The sequence below is a fragment of the Pyrgilauda ruficollis genome, unplaced genomic scaffold, assembly GCF_017590135.1.
Source record: "Pyrgilauda ruficollis isolate IOZ18807 unplaced genomic scaffold, ASM1759013v1 scaffold11, whole genome shotgun sequence".
Taxonomy (NCBI): Eukaryota; Metazoa; Chordata; class Aves; order Passeriformes; family Passeridae; genus Pyrgilauda; species Pyrgilauda ruficollis.
The window spans coordinates 1,054,120-1,073,816 of record NW_024509210.1 but is presented as its reverse complement, the minus strand read 5'-3'; the positions used below and the strand labels follow the sequence as shown (position 1 = coordinate 1,073,816).

The window sequence follows — 19,697 nt, the reverse complement described above, 5'->3', positions numbered from 1 at the left end:
ATTTTTTTTATATTGTGACTGCATGTGAAAAGTTTATATTTTCTAAATTCCTTTCATGTACAAAGCATCTGTTGTTTGTTTTTTATGATTTTGCATGTGCATGTTGTTGCTGTCTCTCTTTAATTTCCATGCTGGTCTGTCACAAGCTGAAACATCTCACTTAAATTGTAATAAAGTCACTCTGATTAGTGTCACCAGGTGAAGGGTTTCCAAGTACTTGTAAAAATCCAGATAATGTGGATTTACTTACCAGCTTTTTTGCTCGCAGTGGTCTAAATCAGATCTTTACATTTCCATAAATATGTCACTTATAAATGTATATATAAAGTAAATTAGCTTGTCCTTTGAAAAAATGGTAAGTAAAAGCAGTTTGGGCATTTAAATGTTTGGTTCAACTTGCAAGTTTCCTTTCAGTCCTTTGCCAAAATCTAAAAAGTTCAATATGACAACTTTGAAAAACCATCTTGGGAAAGGCAGATATTACCTAATGAAGCAAAATGAAAACTTCTGTTCACTATTAATGCTGTAATTCTGAGCAAAAAGGTAATTAATTCTTTATCAGACTGTTTATCATTTCCATGGTGCTTGGCTTTTTCTCTTTTCTCCTGTTTGTTTTTTTGGATTTTTTTTTGTTTTGTTTTGTTTTTGAAGCCTGCAGTTAGAACATGTGTGGATGCTTCAGTCAAAAGCTGCTCAAGGTAGTTTCTCTTTGTTTGTCCCAGTGCCAAACTCCATGAACTTCATCCCACAAGTTTTGCTGATCCATTAGAATTTTCCTTTACTTAAAACCCTTGTTGGGATAGGTTGTAGGATCAAGCTGGGTGTAGGAGTGGCTAAATGTGTGAGGGGACGGATTATCCTATTGTCCTATTTTTGCTGTAACAGAATCTGTGTCATTTATGAGATGTGCGCCTTTTTGATGCTCAGTTCTCCAAAAGTGGCACAACTGCAATGTTTTAATCATATCCCCAAAGCTCAGCACATATTAGGTAGAGAATTTTTAGGGTAGAAGAGCCAGAGTGGGAATATGACTTAAATGTTCCCTTCTGTGTCCCGGCCATGTGCCTGGTGAGGGGACAGTGGGAAGAGGGCAGAGATGGGCACGAAAAATTATTGGGCTGCTCATGTTCAGGCTGGATCAACCCCAAAGACAGAAATTTAAATTTAAGCACCCAGGTCCCACATTAGAGCTTGTAAACAGCTGCTGTCCTGCAGATCTTTACATCCCCAGTGAGATATAACACGAATGGGACCTGATTTTGTGGTGTGTAAGGTCACATAGCAAAAGTGGAGGTGTTCAGTCATTCACAGCATAAACTCCCATGGTTCCATTTGGCTACAACTGATTGGGATGTTCCTTAAGTAGAAGGAGTGGACATCACACAGAAATTTCACTTTGGATATTTAACTTCATCATTTCAGAACAGTGTGGGAGGGGGTCATGACAATCAGCTCTTCTCTGATGAGGAACATTTACTTTCTCATTCTGGAAATCTTTATGAAGTTGAAAACTCTACAAAACTGGATTTATTTTGTCTGGATATAATGCAATCTTTGTACTCCTGCTGCATTTTTTTCATAGCCTTTGTATAAAAGATTACTCTGTTAGACTGGGAAAGAAGCTGTACCAGGAAATTCAGTCCCATTGAGATGTCTGAGTGGTGCAGGGGAAATTGTTTTAAACCAGAAGAGAGATTTAGATGGGATATTGGGAAAGAATTGTTCCCTGGCAGGTTGGAGAGGCCCTGGCACAGGGTGCCCACAGAAGCTGTGGCTGCCCCTGGATTTCTGGAAGTGTCCAAGGCCAGGCTGGACATTGGGGCTTGGAGCAGACTGGGATGGTGGAAACTGGGTGAAGGTGGAAGAGGATGAGCATAAAGGTCCTTTCCAACCCAAACAATTCCATGGTGCTGCAGTTCTACAAAGCATTAGATCCGGTATAGGAGTTGGTAGCAAGTTGAACATCTGTAATAATTTATATTTATATATAATTTAGTCCTCCCAGGTTGTCTGATTTGGTCAGTTGGGATCCTCTGTGACCCTGGATGTATCTCTCATCCTTTCATCATCACCTTGACGGGGCCAAATCCTGCTGAACAGGAGCAGAGATGGCATCAGTGGAGAGCTCTTCCACGCAAAGCTGGAATTGAACCACAGTGTTATCATTACTCATCCTCCTTCCCAATTTGTCCTCAGTTCCAGCTCTGAACTGCCAGAAAATCTTCATTTTAGGAGCCAGGGCAAACTGCTAAGTAGTTGTTCCCTCTGAGGAGTATCTGTAGTATTTGGGATTTGGGATGATTTTGCTTTTGATATGAAAAGAGATTTAAGTTATGGAAGAGCAGACACCTGCTGGGGTGCCAGGAAATGCTGCTTTAGGCAAATCCCAGTTCCTCTAACCTCTTTTAGCAGGGAAAGGGTGGCACATCTTGTCCACGTGACTTCATTCTGGCTTTGTCTCTCCCCTCAAGTACCAGCTCCCTGCTCTGGCTGTCCTGTTACCCCACATCCTCACAGGCTCCATGGCCTCGCTTCCCATTCCACACAGAAGATTCCCAGACTGCACTGAAGTCTGGCTGAGAGCATTTCCCAGAAGCAATCCCTCCCTCTGTGGAGAGCTCTAATTCCTTCCTGGAAACAAATGATGTTGTCCTGACCTTTGTGCCAGAATAGATCCTTGTGCTGTAGTGAATGAATGGGTATTTTATGTCTTTTGGGGACTTTTTGTTCCTTCTAATCATGGCCACACAAAACTATTCGAGAAGTATCAGCAAAACTCAGCATGGTGCTATTTTTATGAAAGTTGAATTCCAAATTTAATTAGAATTACTCATATTATGCCTTTAATCTGCAATATAGTGCAATTAAGAGTAATAGACTTCCTTCTCCTCAGACCTCCTTTATCTGAAGATTGTAGTAGGCGATATGGAAACTAAATCCAGCACTCCTTGAGTGGGCTTTGAAAAGTCACAGATCATCTTTGGATGATAAATCTTCATTTCAGCTGGCCATGAGGTTTATATTATATAGGAGACAGCATTAATTCAATGCTGATTATCAATTCCATGTGCTGAATATTAATAGGAAGATTTAGAGATGGGTATATTAAAGAATTAAAAGGATTTCTCTGGTCTTTATTATTTATTTAGTGTAATTAAAGACTTCCCCATGACTGCTGGCTGCGTCCTAGGTTAAGCCTAACCTAATTTTGAGCATTTACCCTTTCCTTCTTAAAAACCATAAAAAAATAATCCAGACTTATCCTTAAGAAAAATTCCAAGGCCTAAATTTTTGTTCCCTAGTTTTGCCGAAACCATTTCAATTTTCAGGGACAAAATGTGAAAATAGAGAACTTGACAGACATAAATGCACTGGTCATGCCCAGGAATGGCTCCAAGAAAATTAATTAAACCAACAATAAATTCCCCATAAGATCAGAAGCACAAAGTCTGTGGCAAAATAACTGCAGATACCAAAAATAAGGGACCTACCTCCCCCCCCACTGGGCAAATGTTAGGAAAGGTGTAATTGGAATGATAATGTTGGTACGAGTAATTCCAGGGTAATTCCTGATGGATACAGAAAGTCCAGGAGTAGGAGAAGTTGTTTCACTGCTTGAGCAGACGTGAGGGAAGAGGGTTCCTCTGTGGATGGTGGCAGAGCAGGGAGGGGATGGGACGGGCCTCTCTCCCAGTCCCCCTTTCCCTGTGCTGAGTCTCTCTGGATGCTCTGGCTCTTGAGGATTGGGGATTTCTCCTCATCCATTCACAATCTAAAGCAAGAAAATATCCCAAAGCATCTCCAGCCTTTACCATTGCAACAATCCCTGTGTCCAGAGCAAACCCAAAGAAAAACATATTTGGTATTAGAGATATGTATTTCTTTCCATACTAGTTATATTTCTAATTACATTCTCTTTCACCTCTCTCCAGCAAGAATAGTAATGGGCATCTGTGCAGGCTCACAGCATTATACTAATTTATTTCTTATCTTTTTCTGACTTCTAGGCGAGGATATGCACAGCAAGAGGTAAGGCCAGTGCCCAATTACCTTTCAAATATTGATTGTACCAATGTGCTTTTCCCATGCAGCCCAAGAGTGTGGGCAGCAGGGGAGCGCTCTTGTGAGAGCCCACCTGGAATTCTCTGCACAGTTCTGGTTCTCCCAAAATAAGAAGAACATGGAATTGTTGGAGCAGGTCCAGAGGAGGCCATGGAGATGCTGAGGGGTCTGGAGCACCTTCCCTCTGCAGCCAGGCTGGAGAAGGGAAGGGTGTGTGGAGACCTCACAGCTCCTTCCAGGGCCTGAAGGGACACAGGAGAGCTGCAACAGGAACTGGAGTGCCAGGACACAGGGAATGGGTTCAGACTGACACAGGGGAAATTTAGGTGGGATATTGGGAAGGAATTGTTCCCTGGCAGGGTGGGCAGGCCCTGGCACAGGGTGCCCAGAGCAGCTGTGGCTGCCCCTGGATGCCTGGCAGTGCCCAATGCCAGGCTGTACATTGGGGCTTGGAGCAGCCTGGGACAGTGGAAGATGTCCCTGCCCATGGCAGGGGGTGGGATTAGCTGAGCTTTAAGTTCCCTCCCAACCCAAACCACTCTGGGATTGCGTGTTGTGGAACTCCTGGCTACTGAGTGCTTTAGAGACCAGAAATGGAAAGTGATTTGTGAAGTCTATGAGCCATAGATCCCCTGGGGACTGAGATCCATTGTGGCAGGAGTGTGACCTCCAGGCTCAGAGATTGCTGCTTAAGGAGCTGCCAGAAGGAGCTTCCCAGGGAATTCCCTCCACGCCTGATGTGTTTTCCAATGTCACACCCAATCACCTGCCAGGCAGGAATGGGGCTCCACAGACCTCCCCTGCAGCTCTGTGAGCTCTGCTGCTCCTGCAGTATCATTTTCTCCAAAAATGAGTAACAGGGAGTAGTTTCCTTCAGTACAATATCATTTGATATTCCGAAAGTTCTCCAAAATACATTTCTATCACAAAGGTTGGTATTTACTGATTTTTTTTCCTCTCTTTGCACAGATGGTTTGTATCTCTTAATTTAAATACACAGCTTAGTTCTCTTGGCCTCTGGTAGAAGTTCTTGAGTTAAATACATTTGTCAGGTAATCACCACAAAAACTGGGAAGTTGATTTTGTATTTAGGCAAAATAAATGGTGCACTGTGAAAGGATTTTACTGCATCAGGTGCTCCATGTTCTCACAGCGTATGGAAGTCTCCAGCTGCCTGCCTTAAAAAAGTTCCAAAGGACCTATGGTTTCAGCATTTATTGCTAATCTTAGACACCAATCACCTGCACTTTAATTGTTGCTGCCTAATTAACCACTTTCTCATTTTCTTTTGTAGCAACAGCAGTTGCTGAGACCTTCTCTTCTCAGACCAGAGGTACAGCCATTTTTCATTTCTTATTTGTTCTATAAGTTTTGAAATGGTTTTTACATCATTTTCTAATAAGAACTTGTCTGTGTCAGGTAATTTTTTCCCTCTGGCTCTTAGATAAAAAGCAAAGTTCTGGCATTGTAAACCCAGTTATGTTATTTTAATTAAATACCTTAAATTTACTGCATCTTGGTACTTCCAAGACCAGGTTGGGTGGGGCTTGGAGCAACCTGGGATAGTGGAAGGTGGGAATGGATGGGCTCCAAGGTCTCTTCCAAACCATTCTGGGATCTGTGATTTTCCCCATGAGCATCTTTCAGTGGCTCCCACTGGCTTCATCCCACAGTTTCAGATTTCCCAACAGAATGATTCCATTGCTCTCCAGCTGCTGATTTTTTCCTGGTGTCAGTCAGCTGCTGATGGATTACTGCAGCTGGAGCTGAGCTGAGCAGTGGATGCTGGAAGCTTTAGCACCTTGCTGTGCAGTGCAATTGCAAATCTTTCTAATTTCCAATCTTTTAGGCCCAAAATTGTTTCCAGAATAAGCAATAAGAGCAAATGTGAGACGTTGGTATGTTTGTGCTACAGGATGGGGATCATTTCTGCAGTCAGAAGTAATTACATGATAAAGAATAATAAAATCAGTAATTACATTTGGGCCTTTTCCACACTCTTTGCATTCAATCAGTGTTTCTCTTTTCCAGGAGTTGAGTATGGAGTCTGGAATTGATCCAGGGCAGGAATACTATGGTCAGGATTACTACAGTTATGAGCACGGGTATAGTTCCATTTTTCCTCTTTATTTCTGAAAGTGATGCTTTTCCAGGCTGGTGATGTTTATTATTCCAGCAGTTAATCGTGGGACTTCCCTTCACCTAAGGATTACTTTAATCTTTGTGTCCACAAAGGCGTGAATCAACAACAAAACTCTTTTCAGAGGTTAAGGGGGTGTGTGATAACTCCCTGCTTCTTCAGGGGTGTCATTATTCCACTTACAGAGTGCACATCCTGTCCCTCATGCTGGGTTTGTACCCTTAGTGTGTGTATTTCTGCTCCTGGGAGATTAATTTCCATCACCTCCTCCCCTCATGTGTTAAGGGATTAATCTTTTCTTCTCCCAGTTTCCAGCCAGCTGCTGGCCTTTTAAATTTCCCTCAAAAAACCCATCCTACCTCATAGCCTTTTAAATTTTCTTCAAGAAACCCCACCCTTCCTGGTAGCCTTTTGAATTTCCCTCAAAAAATCCCATCCTGCCTCGTGGCCTTTTAAATTTCCCTCAAAAAAACCCTCCTGCCTTGTGACATTTAAATTTCCCTCAGAAAACCCTACCCTGCCAGGTGGCCTTTTGAATTTCCCTCAAGAAACTCCATCCTGCCTTGTAGCCTTTTAAATTTTCCTCTAAAAACCCCATCCTGCCTTGTGGCCTTTTAAACTTCCCTCAAGAAGCTCCATCCTGCCTTGTTCTGATAAAGCCCATTGGACTGCATTGGCTTTTCAGGAATTGCTGGCATTCTTCAGAACTGATCCCAGGGCAGCTGCTCTTTCATGCCGTGATTATTAAGAAAGATCCCCCAAAAAAACAGGTGTATTGGAGGAAGCTTGATGTACTTGGAGAGGTTTTGACTGATCCAGTAGACCCCAAAATTCAGGTTATCCTGAGGGGCTTGTGGCTGTTGGAACAGAAGTATATCTGGGATTTGGTTGCCGCTAAGGAAGAAAAGGCGGGAGGAAAACAAGGAAAGCCATTCCCATTGCTCTGGATGTGCACAAGTGCAGTGCTGGCTGTGTGGTGAGAGGTGTGAGCACATCTGGGCCCGTCCTGAGGAGCTGTGGTGTCCCTGGCAGGTACGAGCTGCCGCAGTACGGGAGCCGCCGGCGCCTGCTGTCCCCGTCGGGAATGTACGACGAGTACGGCGAGGTCGTGGTGGAGAGCGACGGTGGCTACTACTACAGTCCCCACGGGCCAGCAGCTGAGGAGGTAAGGAACAAACTCTGGAGGGCTCATTCTGTCTCTTTAACAACTTGAAGGGCCACCAAACCTCATCAGTTGTATGCTGGAATTGACTGGAATTAGGTTTTGTATAGATCAGTGTTAAGCATTGTTGGCCCCATAAAGTTTGTCAGCATTAAATGCCTTTTGTTTTCTAGGCACAAAAAAGAATTGCTGAGTTTCTGTTAGTATCCACATCTGGTTTTAGTTCAAAGAAAAATCCACTTAGACATTTTATATCATTACCAAATAAAGAAATCTTCCAGTATTTGTAGGGGCCTACAAGGATGTTGGAGGAGGACTCTTCAGCAGGAACTGGGGTGACAGGAAAAGAAGAATGGCTAAAGACTGAAAAAGGGAAAATTTACCTTGGATATTGGAAAGGAATTGTTCCCTGGCAGGCAGCTGTGGCTGCCCCTGGATCCCTGGAAGTGTCCAAGGCCAGGTTGGACAGGGCTTGGAGGAACCTGGGATACCGGAAAGTGCCCCTGTCCATGGCAGGGGGTGGCACTGGATGGGCTTCAAGGTCCCTTCCAACTAAAAGCACTCCTGGACTCTAAAAGTCTATTACTAATATTCTTCCTATAAATTATGACTTTGCACTGAGAAAAGCAATATCTAAATTCATTTGTCATAAAGTTCACAGTGAAATATAAAAAAATTTTTAAATGTCAGCAGCAATCAGAAAAAAGTTGATGTAAATGTTTCTTTTGAGAAAAAAGTCCAATTGTCATAAGTGACAGATCTTAATCTATTATTAAATGAGAAGACAAGATTTCAGTGTTTTCCCCATTGCAGAGTAAGGTAGTTGTGCATTTCCAGCCTATGCTAGAACTTTCTAAAACTCTAAAATTCCCAAACATTTCCCATAACTTTGTTAATAAAACTGTTCTAAAAGAGGTAAGTTCATTTTGATGCTGGGAAATAAATGTTGCATCTTCTCCCACCCTATTTTAAGGTACAGGTTTTCACATTAACTCTCTTTCAAGTGGTAATCAATTAATTTTCATAATTTTCAGGGCATGATTCCAGTCAGAGGCCCTCCCAGCAGAGGTATAAGCCAGGCAGCAGGGCCTCAAATGGAAGGGGGACCTGTAGGTGTTGGGATGGACCTCAGCCGTGGTCCTGGAAGAGGATTTAGGAGCAGCCAGGGAAAAAGGAGGCTAAAGGGAGTGATGCATTTAAGTCGCGTGGCAGTCAGTGCCCACAAACCGGTAGGAAGAGCTGAGTCTGCCCATTCCCGGTGGAAGAAAGCAAAGATATTCCCAATGATCCTGCAGAAGGTGAAAGGTAGGAAAGATTCCAGCTATGCCAAGCTGCTGTCAGCTCGCCAAGCGGACGGGGACAAACCCATGATGATCAGGGGAAGCTACTTCCAGAAATCCACGGATGACAGGCCCTCCATGAGAAAACTAAACCACATGTTGAAGCGCATCAGCGTCTCCAAGAAATTCCAGGAGGGCCTCGGCAAGGATTTGGCACGGGGAGAGGAAGGCTCTGAAAGGGATGAAGCCAAGTCAGGAGTTTCAATCAGTATCACGGCAGAGAGTGAGCAGGAGGACAGCGACCATGAGAAGAGGAGGAAGAAGAGGAGGAGGCGCACCTCGGATGAGTCCTCTGAGAAAAGCAGCAGCTCCGGCTCTGAGTCGGAAGACAAAGACTACTTGAAAATAACCCTGGATCAGGATGAGGCCACAGAAAGCACCGTGGACTCAGATGAGGAAACTGCGGATGTCGGGGATTCCGATGAGGACTCTGAATCCAGCTCCAGCAGTGAGTCGGAGGAGGACTCGTCGGAAGAGGACGATGATGAGGAAGACTCTGAGAGCGATGAGGATGGCAGCCTGTCCAAGAGCTCATCCACACGGAGCTCCTACAGCAGGTCAGGGACCAGTGAGTCCAGCAGCAGGAGAAGCACAGATATGTCCAGTGTGAAAAGCAGGGCAGGCAGCTCCCGTGGCAAACGCTCCAGCCAGAAATCCGTGAGCTCCACTGCCTCAGGTAGCGACAGGGACACAAGCTACAAGAAAACCTCGGGATCCAGCTACAAGAGCAAAACCTCCTCTGCCAGTGTGGAAATAGAGGATACCATAGAAGAGGTGTCAGAAGAAGAGGAAGAGGCAGAGGAGACAGCAGATAGCTCAAACAAGGCGGTTTCTAAAACTGCCAATGCAAAAGCTGCTGCTGCTGGAGGGGGCAAGGGAGGACAATCAGCTGCTCCTGGTGAGGACAGCGAGGAGGAAAGTGAAGACGAGGTTGATCCAGAGGACAGTGACAGGGAGGACACTGCCAGTAAGAATGAATCTTCTTGCCTAGACAGTGAAATCAGTGTGACTTCCAAAGGTACCACAGGGACAAAAAGCTCAGGTAGTGCCACGTCCGGGAAAACTGCCACGTCCCCTGAGACTGAGACTCAGAGCTCTGACACCAACAGGAAAGGAATGAAAACAAGGAAAAAGGTGTCCCAGGAAAGCAGCCAGTCCCAGTCAGATGAGCCCCTGGGTACTGGAGTTACGGAGTCAGAAGCCACGGGTGATTCCACCTCCTTTTAAAGAGGAGTGACAGTAGGTGATGGTTTGCAGTGAGGAGTGGCTTTGTTTGCTGTGCCTTCTGTGTGGTCTTTCCTAAGCAATGCTGACAGGCTGGAGACAGCCAAAAGGAAAGGGTAAAGTGTATTGATCCAGCATTTCACTGTCTTTGGGAGAAAACTCTGGAAAACCAAACTAATTCCAGCCCTGTGGATATATATATATAAATATACATATATATATGTACACAAACTATAGATATACTCAGTCATAACTACAGAAAGTTTTGTTTTCATGGCACAATGAAACATGGGATTTAGGGAAGAATGGCAATGATGATGAGGAGGAGGATGTAAAGATTTTAAAGTCATCCATGATTATCAGGATGTAAAGATTTAAAACCATCTATGTTTTCATCTTATACGTTAATATTGTGTCAATACATTTGCTAATCTTCAGGTGAGTTCTCTGCTGTCAAGGTCAGCTCTGTTTGCAGGGAGGACAAGTGGAATTGCAGGAAAATAACATTCCCAAAACTACAGGGGATAACTGGAAGAGCTGGGATTGGGCTGTTTCTGTATCACAGGATTCAGGTTGCAAACACCAGTGATGCACAAGCCAGGAATGCTGAGGCAAGCTGGGTCAAGAAAGGAAATGGATTACATTTCCCACCTTCTGCCTTTCCTGCCTATCACAGTACAGTGGTTTTATTTTATTTTATTTTATTTTATTTTATTTTATTTTATTTTATTTTATTTTATTTTATTTTATTTTCTTTTATTTATTTTATTTTTATCTTATTTTATTTTATTTTTTATTCAAGCATCCCTTTGAACTCAATCCATGGTCACTTACCTGCCCCTTTGTGTCCCCACACAGCACAGTGTCACAGCTGCACACAATGTTTTCATGTAAATCCCACTTAAACTAAGCAGGAATCCACTGGAATATATCCATGTGAAGAACATTGTGAGTTTTTGTCAGGAAAACAAAATAGGCATCAAAGTAATTTTTAGCAAGTGTAACTTCTCAAAAGCTGAAGAGTAATCACCTATTTGTACCTTGCATGATTTTCTTTCTTGAAAAACTGGTTTTCTCATCTTCCTGTGTGTGTTTTGCAGTGGGGGTTAACTGTGATGGCACCTTAGTGTTTGAATTATTCATTCAAGAAGAGTAATAGCTCTTTTCAGTGTGCTGCAAGGAGGCATTTATTTTTAAAAGACCAATTATAAATTATAATAACTAGTGGGGGTTATGTGCTCACCATAGAGCAATCACTGCTACTACAGAGTCACAGCAACATGGAAATTGTTTGCATTAATTCTTTGAAGAAATATTTAAGTTATGTAAACCTAAAGCCTGTTTTCTCCACCATCTTCCTGAGCATTTCCACTGATCCCACCTGTCTGGAACAGTCACAAAGCCTTACATGGAGCTGTTCTTTTTGTAACCAGCCGGTTTTGCCAGCACTGTGCCTAAGATTTTCCCTGGTGTATGTCCTGGGATTTTCTCTGCTGGATGTGTGATGCACACAAAGCAGAGCTGGCCAGTGCACGGAATTCACAATGCAAGGGAAGAAAACTTCCAAGGCCTTCCTAGAATTTACACCTTGGAGTAGTTTCTTAAAGGTATCTCTCACACAGCAGCTTCCTCCTCAGGGCCCTTCCGTTTCTGCGCGCATCCCAAGGGGAAAGGTGCAAAATTAATAGAAATTCATGAGAGTCATTAATCAATGAACAGAAAGGGCAGGGAGATGAAAAACACTGCTAGGTTGCCCTGACATTTCTTTTTGTTGTCCAACAGTGGGCCAAAAAGAAGAGGATCAAGTTGGTGGTGGACCCGGAGTACGAGACCAGCTCCACGGGTGAGGAGAGCGCTCCCGACTCCAGCCAGAGGAACCGGCTGAGCAACCCCGCCTTCCAACCCAACGGCAGCAGCAACATCTACGTGGCCCAGAACGGCTCCGTGGTCCGCACCCGCCGTGCCTGCCTGGGCAACAACTTAAAAGTCGCGTCCCCAGTGAGGCTGGGGAAGCAGTTCAAGAAACTGGACAAGCTGGCGGTGACACACGAGGAGAGCGTCCCGCTGAACACGTTGTCCAAGGGACCATCCCCCAGTGACAAAATGAACTCCAGGCCATGCAGTGTCTCCTTTTCCTCTACTATAGGGGCCGAAAGTGTAGTGACAAAGGTTGGGGCGGCCAAACTGAAAAGCACAGATGAGCAGGAATCGGTTGTTGACCACGAGGAAGTCAAGGAGCCCTTGGAGTCGCACAGTGAACACACACAGTCCGACGAGGAGGAGCTCTGGATGGGCCCTTGGAACAACCTCCACATACCAATGACAAAACTGTGATTTTAGTTGATTTTTTTTATTTTGGTTTTTACTTCGGTTTATAATAAACTGTGCTTTTTATTGTCACCCAGGGGCAGACGTACGGAGTTTGTATGGTGCACATCCGTTGTCCATGACAAACGGCACGCTTTAAAATTCCCAGACAAAATTTGCACTCACATTTGGACCAATCCATTGTCCTCCCCAGTTTTGACAGGCTCCCATTTCACTAAACACTACTTGGTTTCAATTAATGAGTTCTTTTTGGATCTGGAGTTCTTGTTTAATAAACAGTAAACTACTAATAAATGCACAGCCCCCATTGGTTTAACCCTCCAGACAGTTCTATACCTGCCTGGCTTTGTTTTCCTGTACAGTACTTGTGGCTCTACTGTCTAGATTTGGGAATTGTCTGTTTATGTTCAAGAGTGATATCCAGAGCTCTGCCTTCTGACCTCAGAGTAATAAATTAAAAATAAACCCATCCAAGTCAATGGAGCAAATCCTCGGTTGCTGCTGGAATTTGAGTCCCAGTTCCAAAGTCAGAGCAATTTATGCAAACAGCACCCAGCTGGCAAAGTTATGGAATCAAAGTTCCTGGGATTACAGCACTGCCACTTAGAAAAGTACAAGAGAAGCTGAAATAAGATAAAAATTGCAAAAGAGGAAGGCAGTGTGTAGCAATTAATCTTATTCAGAGCTACCTGGCCATGGTTTGTTCATTTTCTTTTGTAAATTAGCTCGTTCCAATTTTCTTCTCTGGTCAATTTTTCATCTTTTCATCTCTTCCCACATCAGTTCTGTTTGCTTCTTTCCATGGTCTTTAGCTCCAGCTTTTGTGCTTTATCAGTAATTGTCATCCTATGGCTGTATTCTTCTGGAATAAAGCAGGATGATCCATGAGCCTGTGATAGTGGGAGGCACTAAAGAGGAGTTAATGGGAAGAGGATGGATCCATTTCCAAGCCCAGCTGGCTGGTGGGTTAAGCAGTGCCATCGCCATTCCACTTTGGTAATTGAACACAAATGTGCTGAAAAGACAAATGGATCCCACAGGGAAGAGGAGGAAAAGGGAATATTTTATGAGGTCAACGTGCACAGACAGATCTGGGAAGGGCAAAGAGTCTCAGGACACACACACAGAGTTGTTTCCAAAACTTTTAGTTCCTATTACCTGTGAAATACACGACATAAATTCAGGTACCCAGTTACAATTTCTGGTTTTACCAGAAAAATGGTTTTGAGTGTGTTGTCACAGCTTGGGCAGGGAGCTGAGAATTTTCACTGTTTGGTGACACCAACACCCAAAAAAGACAAAGAAAAGTGGTTTTCTCCAGTATGAAGCAGCAAAAGAAAAAAAGCAGAACCACATTCACATGAGAAAAGTGTCCCGTTGTGTTATGCAAACTTTTTTGGGGTAAAACCAAACCAATTGTGAGAGCAACCTGGATTCCTCTGCAAAGACTGGAAGAGCCAACAGATAAACATGTAATTAGCAAGGAAGAGACTGGCACCACCATTCTCTTCCCTTTCAGCTGCTGAGGCTCACCACCAGGTCTGGGTGAGGATGGATCTGCTCTGGCAGTAAAAGGACTTTGTGCTGCTGTGGCTGTGTTGGCTTTCCCTTTGCCCAGGTTCTCCCCCAGCAGATCCCTGGGAATGTTTGTCTTTGGGAGCTGTCTGCATGTGGTGTCGATGTGACTTCTTTGTCCAATACCTCCTTCTCAAGCTGAGGTTTCTGACCAAATATTTTGAGCAATGGTGCTTGTTTTCAGGCAAGAGAAATGCACTGTAGCCTCTCACACGTGGGGGAAACAATCCCACCAGATGTTTCTTTGCCCTAATTCCTTTTTCTTGGCATATTTGCACTTGGGACCAGCGCTAAAACAGCTGTTTGGAGTTAAGCTGGAGGCTGGACATACAGATAAGACTGATGGAAGAAAGAAAAAAAAAATCTATTCTTTGAAATAACGAGTAAAATGTTATATTTTAATCCTGTTTAAGACACTGTTATTATTTCACTGCCTCACTTTTATTGCAAGGTCTATCAGTTCTGTTCCTTATACTCATGAAGGTCGTGTGCTTTTTAGATGAACATCTTCTCCCAATTTTCTGAGGGAAAACAGAAGTTGTTTATTTCTAAAATAACTACAGCATCTGTAGCTCTGGGGCTGGACACTGGTGGTCAGTAGTGATGTCCCTGCTTATCCAAGGGAAACTCCATCCCCACTGCTCCTTTGTGCTGTCCAGGTGCTCAGAGCTTCTCCCACAATGCAGAGAGATCAGAATTCCCACTTTTTTTCCAGCAATGGGGGGCTGTGTTATCTAAAATTGACTCAATTTTAGCTAATCTTTTAAAATTGGGAATACTGTGGGGAAATCTTTCTCAGGTGTACAAAATTTGGGGGTGTGGGGGGTATTTTTTTCCCTTTTATTTTCTGGGGTTTTCATCCTATCAGTTAATACAGAATTCCAAACTTTGCCTCTTGGGGATGCCATGCCATGAATAACTCTGGATTTTAGGCTGTGAGCAGGTGCTCGCAGCCAGAACCAACAGCAGGAACCTCACAGATTGAGCCAGTTAAAAAAAAAAAAAAAAAACCCTTTTATTTCCCTTTGGGAAGTGAGGCATTAGCCCAGCTTTGGATACAGGGAGTAGAATTCTAGATCTGTGCCTTGGGATGTAATTTACAGCTGTTTAAGCACTGAAATTTGTCGGGCTGAGGCAAGGCACGAGCTGCTTCCCCTGAGTGGCAGAAGCACTCGCTGCTGGATCAAGGTGATAATCACCCCTCCTGCCACTGATTTAATTCCTGCACTCCTCCAAGCAGGATTTTGTGGCTTAGCACAGCATCTGGTACAGTTTCAGACCAGGAAAGATCCAAATGAGAAATTCTGGGGTTGTGGCAGGGCAGTGTAATCCCCACTGGGAGGGGAAAAGGAAAGCAAGGTGGAAAATGGAACTATTTCTATTTTCTCCCTTGTTTAAGTATTTACTACTTAGGACTATAAAAAAAGGCCCACAAATCTGTCAGGGATCTATTGGGAAATCAAATATTAATATTAAATGTGTTTGTATTAATGGTGGGGATTGGATCCAGGATTTGGAGCGAGGAAAAGGACAGCATGGTCATGGTGGGTTACAAGTGTCTGTCTGCTGGCAGAAATGCCCCAGCACAGTCACTCAGCATCCTCCCATCACAGCCTGAATCCTTCCAGAACCTGAAAAACAGCAAAATGGAAAAGGGATTGGAAAAAAAGAAAAAAAAGTGATTTTTTTTTTTTTTTTAGCAAATGCTGGGAAAACACCCAGTGGGAATGGGCTGGTTTGGGCCATGGAAATGCTCACTGGGAACTGTCACACAATACAAGGGTATACTGCTTGATATTTACAGGAGTCTCCAGTGCATGACAGCCATGGTAGTGGTTGTCCCCAAGTTCCCTCTGTGATGCTTTCAGTGGCTGGGAAGTGGCTTCTCCATTTTCCAGCACTTTACTCCAGTAAACGCCAGGTATAACAGGAAAGGTTAAAATTAGGGATAATTTCCAGCTGGTGAATGGGGTAAATGGTTCTCACCTTGTTTTCCTGCACACACTTGCTCACCCCTCAAATGCTGCTGCAGAAAAACTTTAAAACTCTCCTGTGGTGGATACCCCATGTGTTGAGACGTGAATCTCGACTCCATGTTTCAGAAGGCTGGTTTATTATATTATGATATATATTATATTAAAGTGATATATTAAAAACTATACTAAAAGGATGGAGAGAAAAGATTCATCAGACGGTGACACTCTTCTGAAGGACAGGGCCACCCAGGGGACCTGGACAAGCTCCAGAAGTGGCCCATGGGAATCTCAGGGGGTTTAATGCAGCTTGGAGCAGCCTGGGATAGTGGAAGGTGTCCCTGCCCGTGGCAGGGGTGAGGTGAGGTGAGATGAGATGAACTTTAGATCCCTTCCAAGGGAAGCCATTCCATGGTTCCATGTTGCTGAGTTACCATTGTTTGTAGTCTGAGGAAGATGTGCATTTATTACAAAGCACTGTTGAAACTCAAGCTTTGATTAAGCCCAAAGAGCAGTGCAGTTTATCAGGTGAATTTTAGAGGCAGCTGGCTCTCAGAAGCCCATTAGATGAGAACTGAGGAGTTTTGCCTTTTTTCCTTGTTTCTGGAAGAAGGGAATGTCAGTGATTTTCCTGTCTGGACTGAGCCCAGCTGATCCCAGGCTAAACTGGAGCTGGATCAAAGCTGTAGCAACAACAGGAGCAGAGTCAGCTCATAGCTGTGATAACCAAGGTTTCTGACATGGCACCAGCCAGGACAGCTGGAATGTTGTTTCTCTTTCTCGCAAGGATGATTGCTCCTTACAGGATAAAATTGTATTCATCCTCTCAGGAGTCACCCAGCAGGAGCAACAACCCTGCAAAAGGTGATTCCAGCCTGGCCTTGGGCACTGCCAGGGATCCAGGAGCAGCCACAGCTTCTCTGGGCACCCTGTGCCAGGGCCTGCCCACCTTCCCAGGGAACAATTCCTTCCCCATATCCCATCCATCCCTGCCTTCTGGCAGTGGGATTCCTGTGGAGTTGCTGTGCTTTGCACAGACCTGTAGGGTTTAGGCAATATTTGGCTTCCAGGAGGTCCTGGAAGCTTTGCTTGGAGGAGAAAACAGCAAAGAAGTTGTTTGTGTTGGATTCCCAAGTGGATTTAGGGAAGGGAAGTGTCTCTGCAGTGGCTCTTCTGCAGCTCTTCTAAGAGAAAGGACAAAATCTTGAGTCAAACTGTTGAAAACCTTTCTCTTCACCTTCAAAGCTCTGTTGAACTCCTTAGAGAATAGGAAACATCATCTTTTTAGGGCAGTAAAGCCAAAATTAACCTTTTTTTAGTGCTTACTTAGTCCAGATCATGTTTTCTGCTCCCAGAAGATTGTGGGCATGGTACCTAACTAAGTGGAATGTGAGAGCAGGCCTGGGGCTGTTCTCAGGGCAGGTGTTCCTGGGAATGCTACAGAAATCCAGGCAGAGATTCTGGGGCAGATTTTTGGGGTTCCAGGGATGGGATGCTTCTAGAGAATGGTGCAGAACTGAATGTTGTAATGCTGGAGGGAGGTTTAGATTTGTTTCAAGAGTTTAGAGAGAATGACAACACCAAAGTTCACAGAAACTCTGCTTTGTCATGGTTATTTTTAGTATCTCAGGAAGAATTTCTTCTTCCCTCAATAAAGGTCACCAGGGAAATTGTATTAAGGCCATTATTTAATCTGATGAATTTTGCACAGGTAGAAAGATGATTATTTTTTAATGTGTTACATTTCAGACATCAGACCTAGACAGCGTCGCTCTCCCAGCATTCACAAAGAGCTACTTGATTCCAAGTTGTTATCTCAGAAATGCGGGTGAGAGGCTCTTTTAATGAAAAAGGAAAGTGCAGGTTTTAAATATATCAAATATTGAGCAGCCTTTGCTTGGATTTAGCATTACACAGAGCTAGTCCTAGGGACAGGGAGGTGGGAAACAAATTGCTCATTGCTGATTAATCACCACGGTTTAAATGAGGAACACTAAGGATAAACTCAAAACTTTACCCCATCACCAAGCCAAGAATAATAAATTTTTGTCTCTCCCAGCAGTTTAATTTACTGCTGCACATTTTTGCCTTGCAGGCTGGAAATGCATAAACAACTGGGGGCTGAGGGTGGGAATTCTGAGGAGACATCAAGGCACAGACCTTGAACATGGATGGGGGTGTGGGAGGAATTATTAAATCCAGGAGAAGCACAGGGAGGGGAGTGGTGATCCCAGGGCTCTCATTCTTGGCTCCACCACTGCCTCCTCCTTCCTGTCCTTCCAAAAGGTGAGGGAGGGCAGGAGAGGCAGGACTGTGCCCAGGGATGGAGACACACACGGGTGCCACGCTGGGCATTATGCTGCCCAGGCTAATTAAGCTGCCAGGATGACAAATTTCAGCCCAGGCTCGTGGAATATCCCTGTCCTGGTGTGTCTGGAGGGGATTGGCTCCCTTCCTGCCCTTACAGAGACACCCACCATCGTGGTTCTCCTGCTGGGAACATGCAGACAAACACATCTTCCTGGGAAATGAAAGATGGAAATCCTGGTGAAAAATGGGATCTGTCCCCAAGGGGGCAGGAGGAAGGAGAAGCCCACAGGCACGAGGTGCAGCTTCCACCAAATCCCGAGCACTATTCCCAGGGGACGGCATTCCCTTCAGGAGGGGAAGGCAGCTAAAGGTCTCCCTATACCAAATGTGTTTGGGGTAGCAGGGGGCAAAGTGCTCCATAAACTGGGAGGTCATAGTGATTTGAGCAGCTGCTCTGCTCCTGACACAGCTTCCCAGCCTTCCCAATAACCTGGGAGAGTCCTCAAATTAACACGGGACTGGTAAAGGAAGAGTATAAAAGGAATGAAAGCAACAGCAAAGCTGTTGGGTTTTAGGCAGTGAAATCACCCCACCTGCTGCTGCTGCAGGATGTGTCACCTTGATTCCTGTGCTTCCTTCCCACAATGATTTGCCTTTTAGGGATTTAGAGAGAAATTCTTTACTCCTGGATTGTGACATACATTCATCTGAGTGCTGCTGGTTCAGCCTCCAAGGAAGATAACACGGGATCACGGAACAGTTTGGGTTGGAAGGGAGGAATATTTTTGTCCCTAGGAAAGGGGGAAAAAAAAAAAAAAGTTAGCAGGGAAAGTGGATGGGATGGCAGGAAAAGCTGGGAAGGATGGGAATCAAGGGTTCCCAACATCCTGGTAACCTCTAGCCCCCTCCCAAAGGAATCACTACATCCCAAGGGATCTTCAAGGAAACCTGGCCAAGGCTCAGCAGCAAAGCTGTGCTTGGGCACTCAGCTGAGCCAGCTGCAGGTGACAGGCTTGGCCTCAGCTGCTACAGCACAAATCCAGCCCAGGATAAACATATCCAATGCCAGTTTATGGAATTCTGGGAGGTGGATTGATTTTAATTGGCCAATTCACACCATTTTTCTTTGTGCCAAAGTAGGAAGCTTCCTCAGGAAGGATTTGAGGCCAAGCGATCACTTCAGAGCCACCTGTAACATTCATGAGTATCAAGACAGCCCAAATATCAAGACTCTGCCCTTTTTTTGACAAATTGTTACAAATATCAGCAAAAGAAGGTCAGGAATTTAGAAAAGCTGCCCCCACCCAGCCATGGCAGCTGCACCCTTGCACTTGCCGGTGCTCATATGACTTATTAGATTTTATCGCCCCAAAACTGTAAAAATAGAGCACATTTAGAAGTGTCCAAGGATGGGGCTTGGAGCAACCTGGGATAGTGGAAGGTGTCCCTGCCCATGGCAGGGGTGGAATGAGATGGACTTTGAGGTCTCTTCCAACCTGAACCATGCTGGGATTCCTGACCTCCCCTGGCACATCTGCATGCTATTATAAACAGCAATAATGCAAATTTAGCTGGTGTTTAAT

The 19,697-nt window shown here is 44.5% G+C and overlaps 1 protein-coding gene across 3 annotated transcripts in view; it reads left to right on the top strand.

Moving 5' to 3' along the window:
- The window catches only part of PCDH15 (protocadherin related 15), a 258,742-nt gene extending 246,213 nt beyond the window's left edge, over nucleotides 1–12,529 (top strand). The window contains exons 31-36 of one of the 3 annotated variants that reach the window (XM_041474168.1): nucleotides 4,008–4,029; nucleotides 5,357–5,395; nucleotides 6,094–6,167; nucleotides 7,235–7,367; nucleotides 8,399–9,838; nucleotides 11,711–12,529. In XM_041474168.1, the coding sequence (XP_041330102.1) occupies nucleotides 4,008–4,029; nucleotides 5,357–5,395; nucleotides 6,094–6,167; nucleotides 7,235–7,367; nucleotides 8,399–9,838; nucleotides 11,711–12,262 (2,260 nt within the window). In that variant the 3' untranslated portion in view covers nucleotides 12,263–12,529. Of the gene's footprint in view, nucleotides 1–4,007; nucleotides 4,030–5,356; nucleotides 5,396–6,093; nucleotides 6,168–7,234; nucleotides 7,368–8,398; nucleotides 9,882–11,710 lie in introns of all 3 variants that reach the window. The other 2 variants (XM_041474178.1, XM_041474192.1) reach the window with 2 other exon arrangements.
- The last annotated feature ends 7,168 nt before the right edge of the window (nucleotides 12,530–19,697 follow it).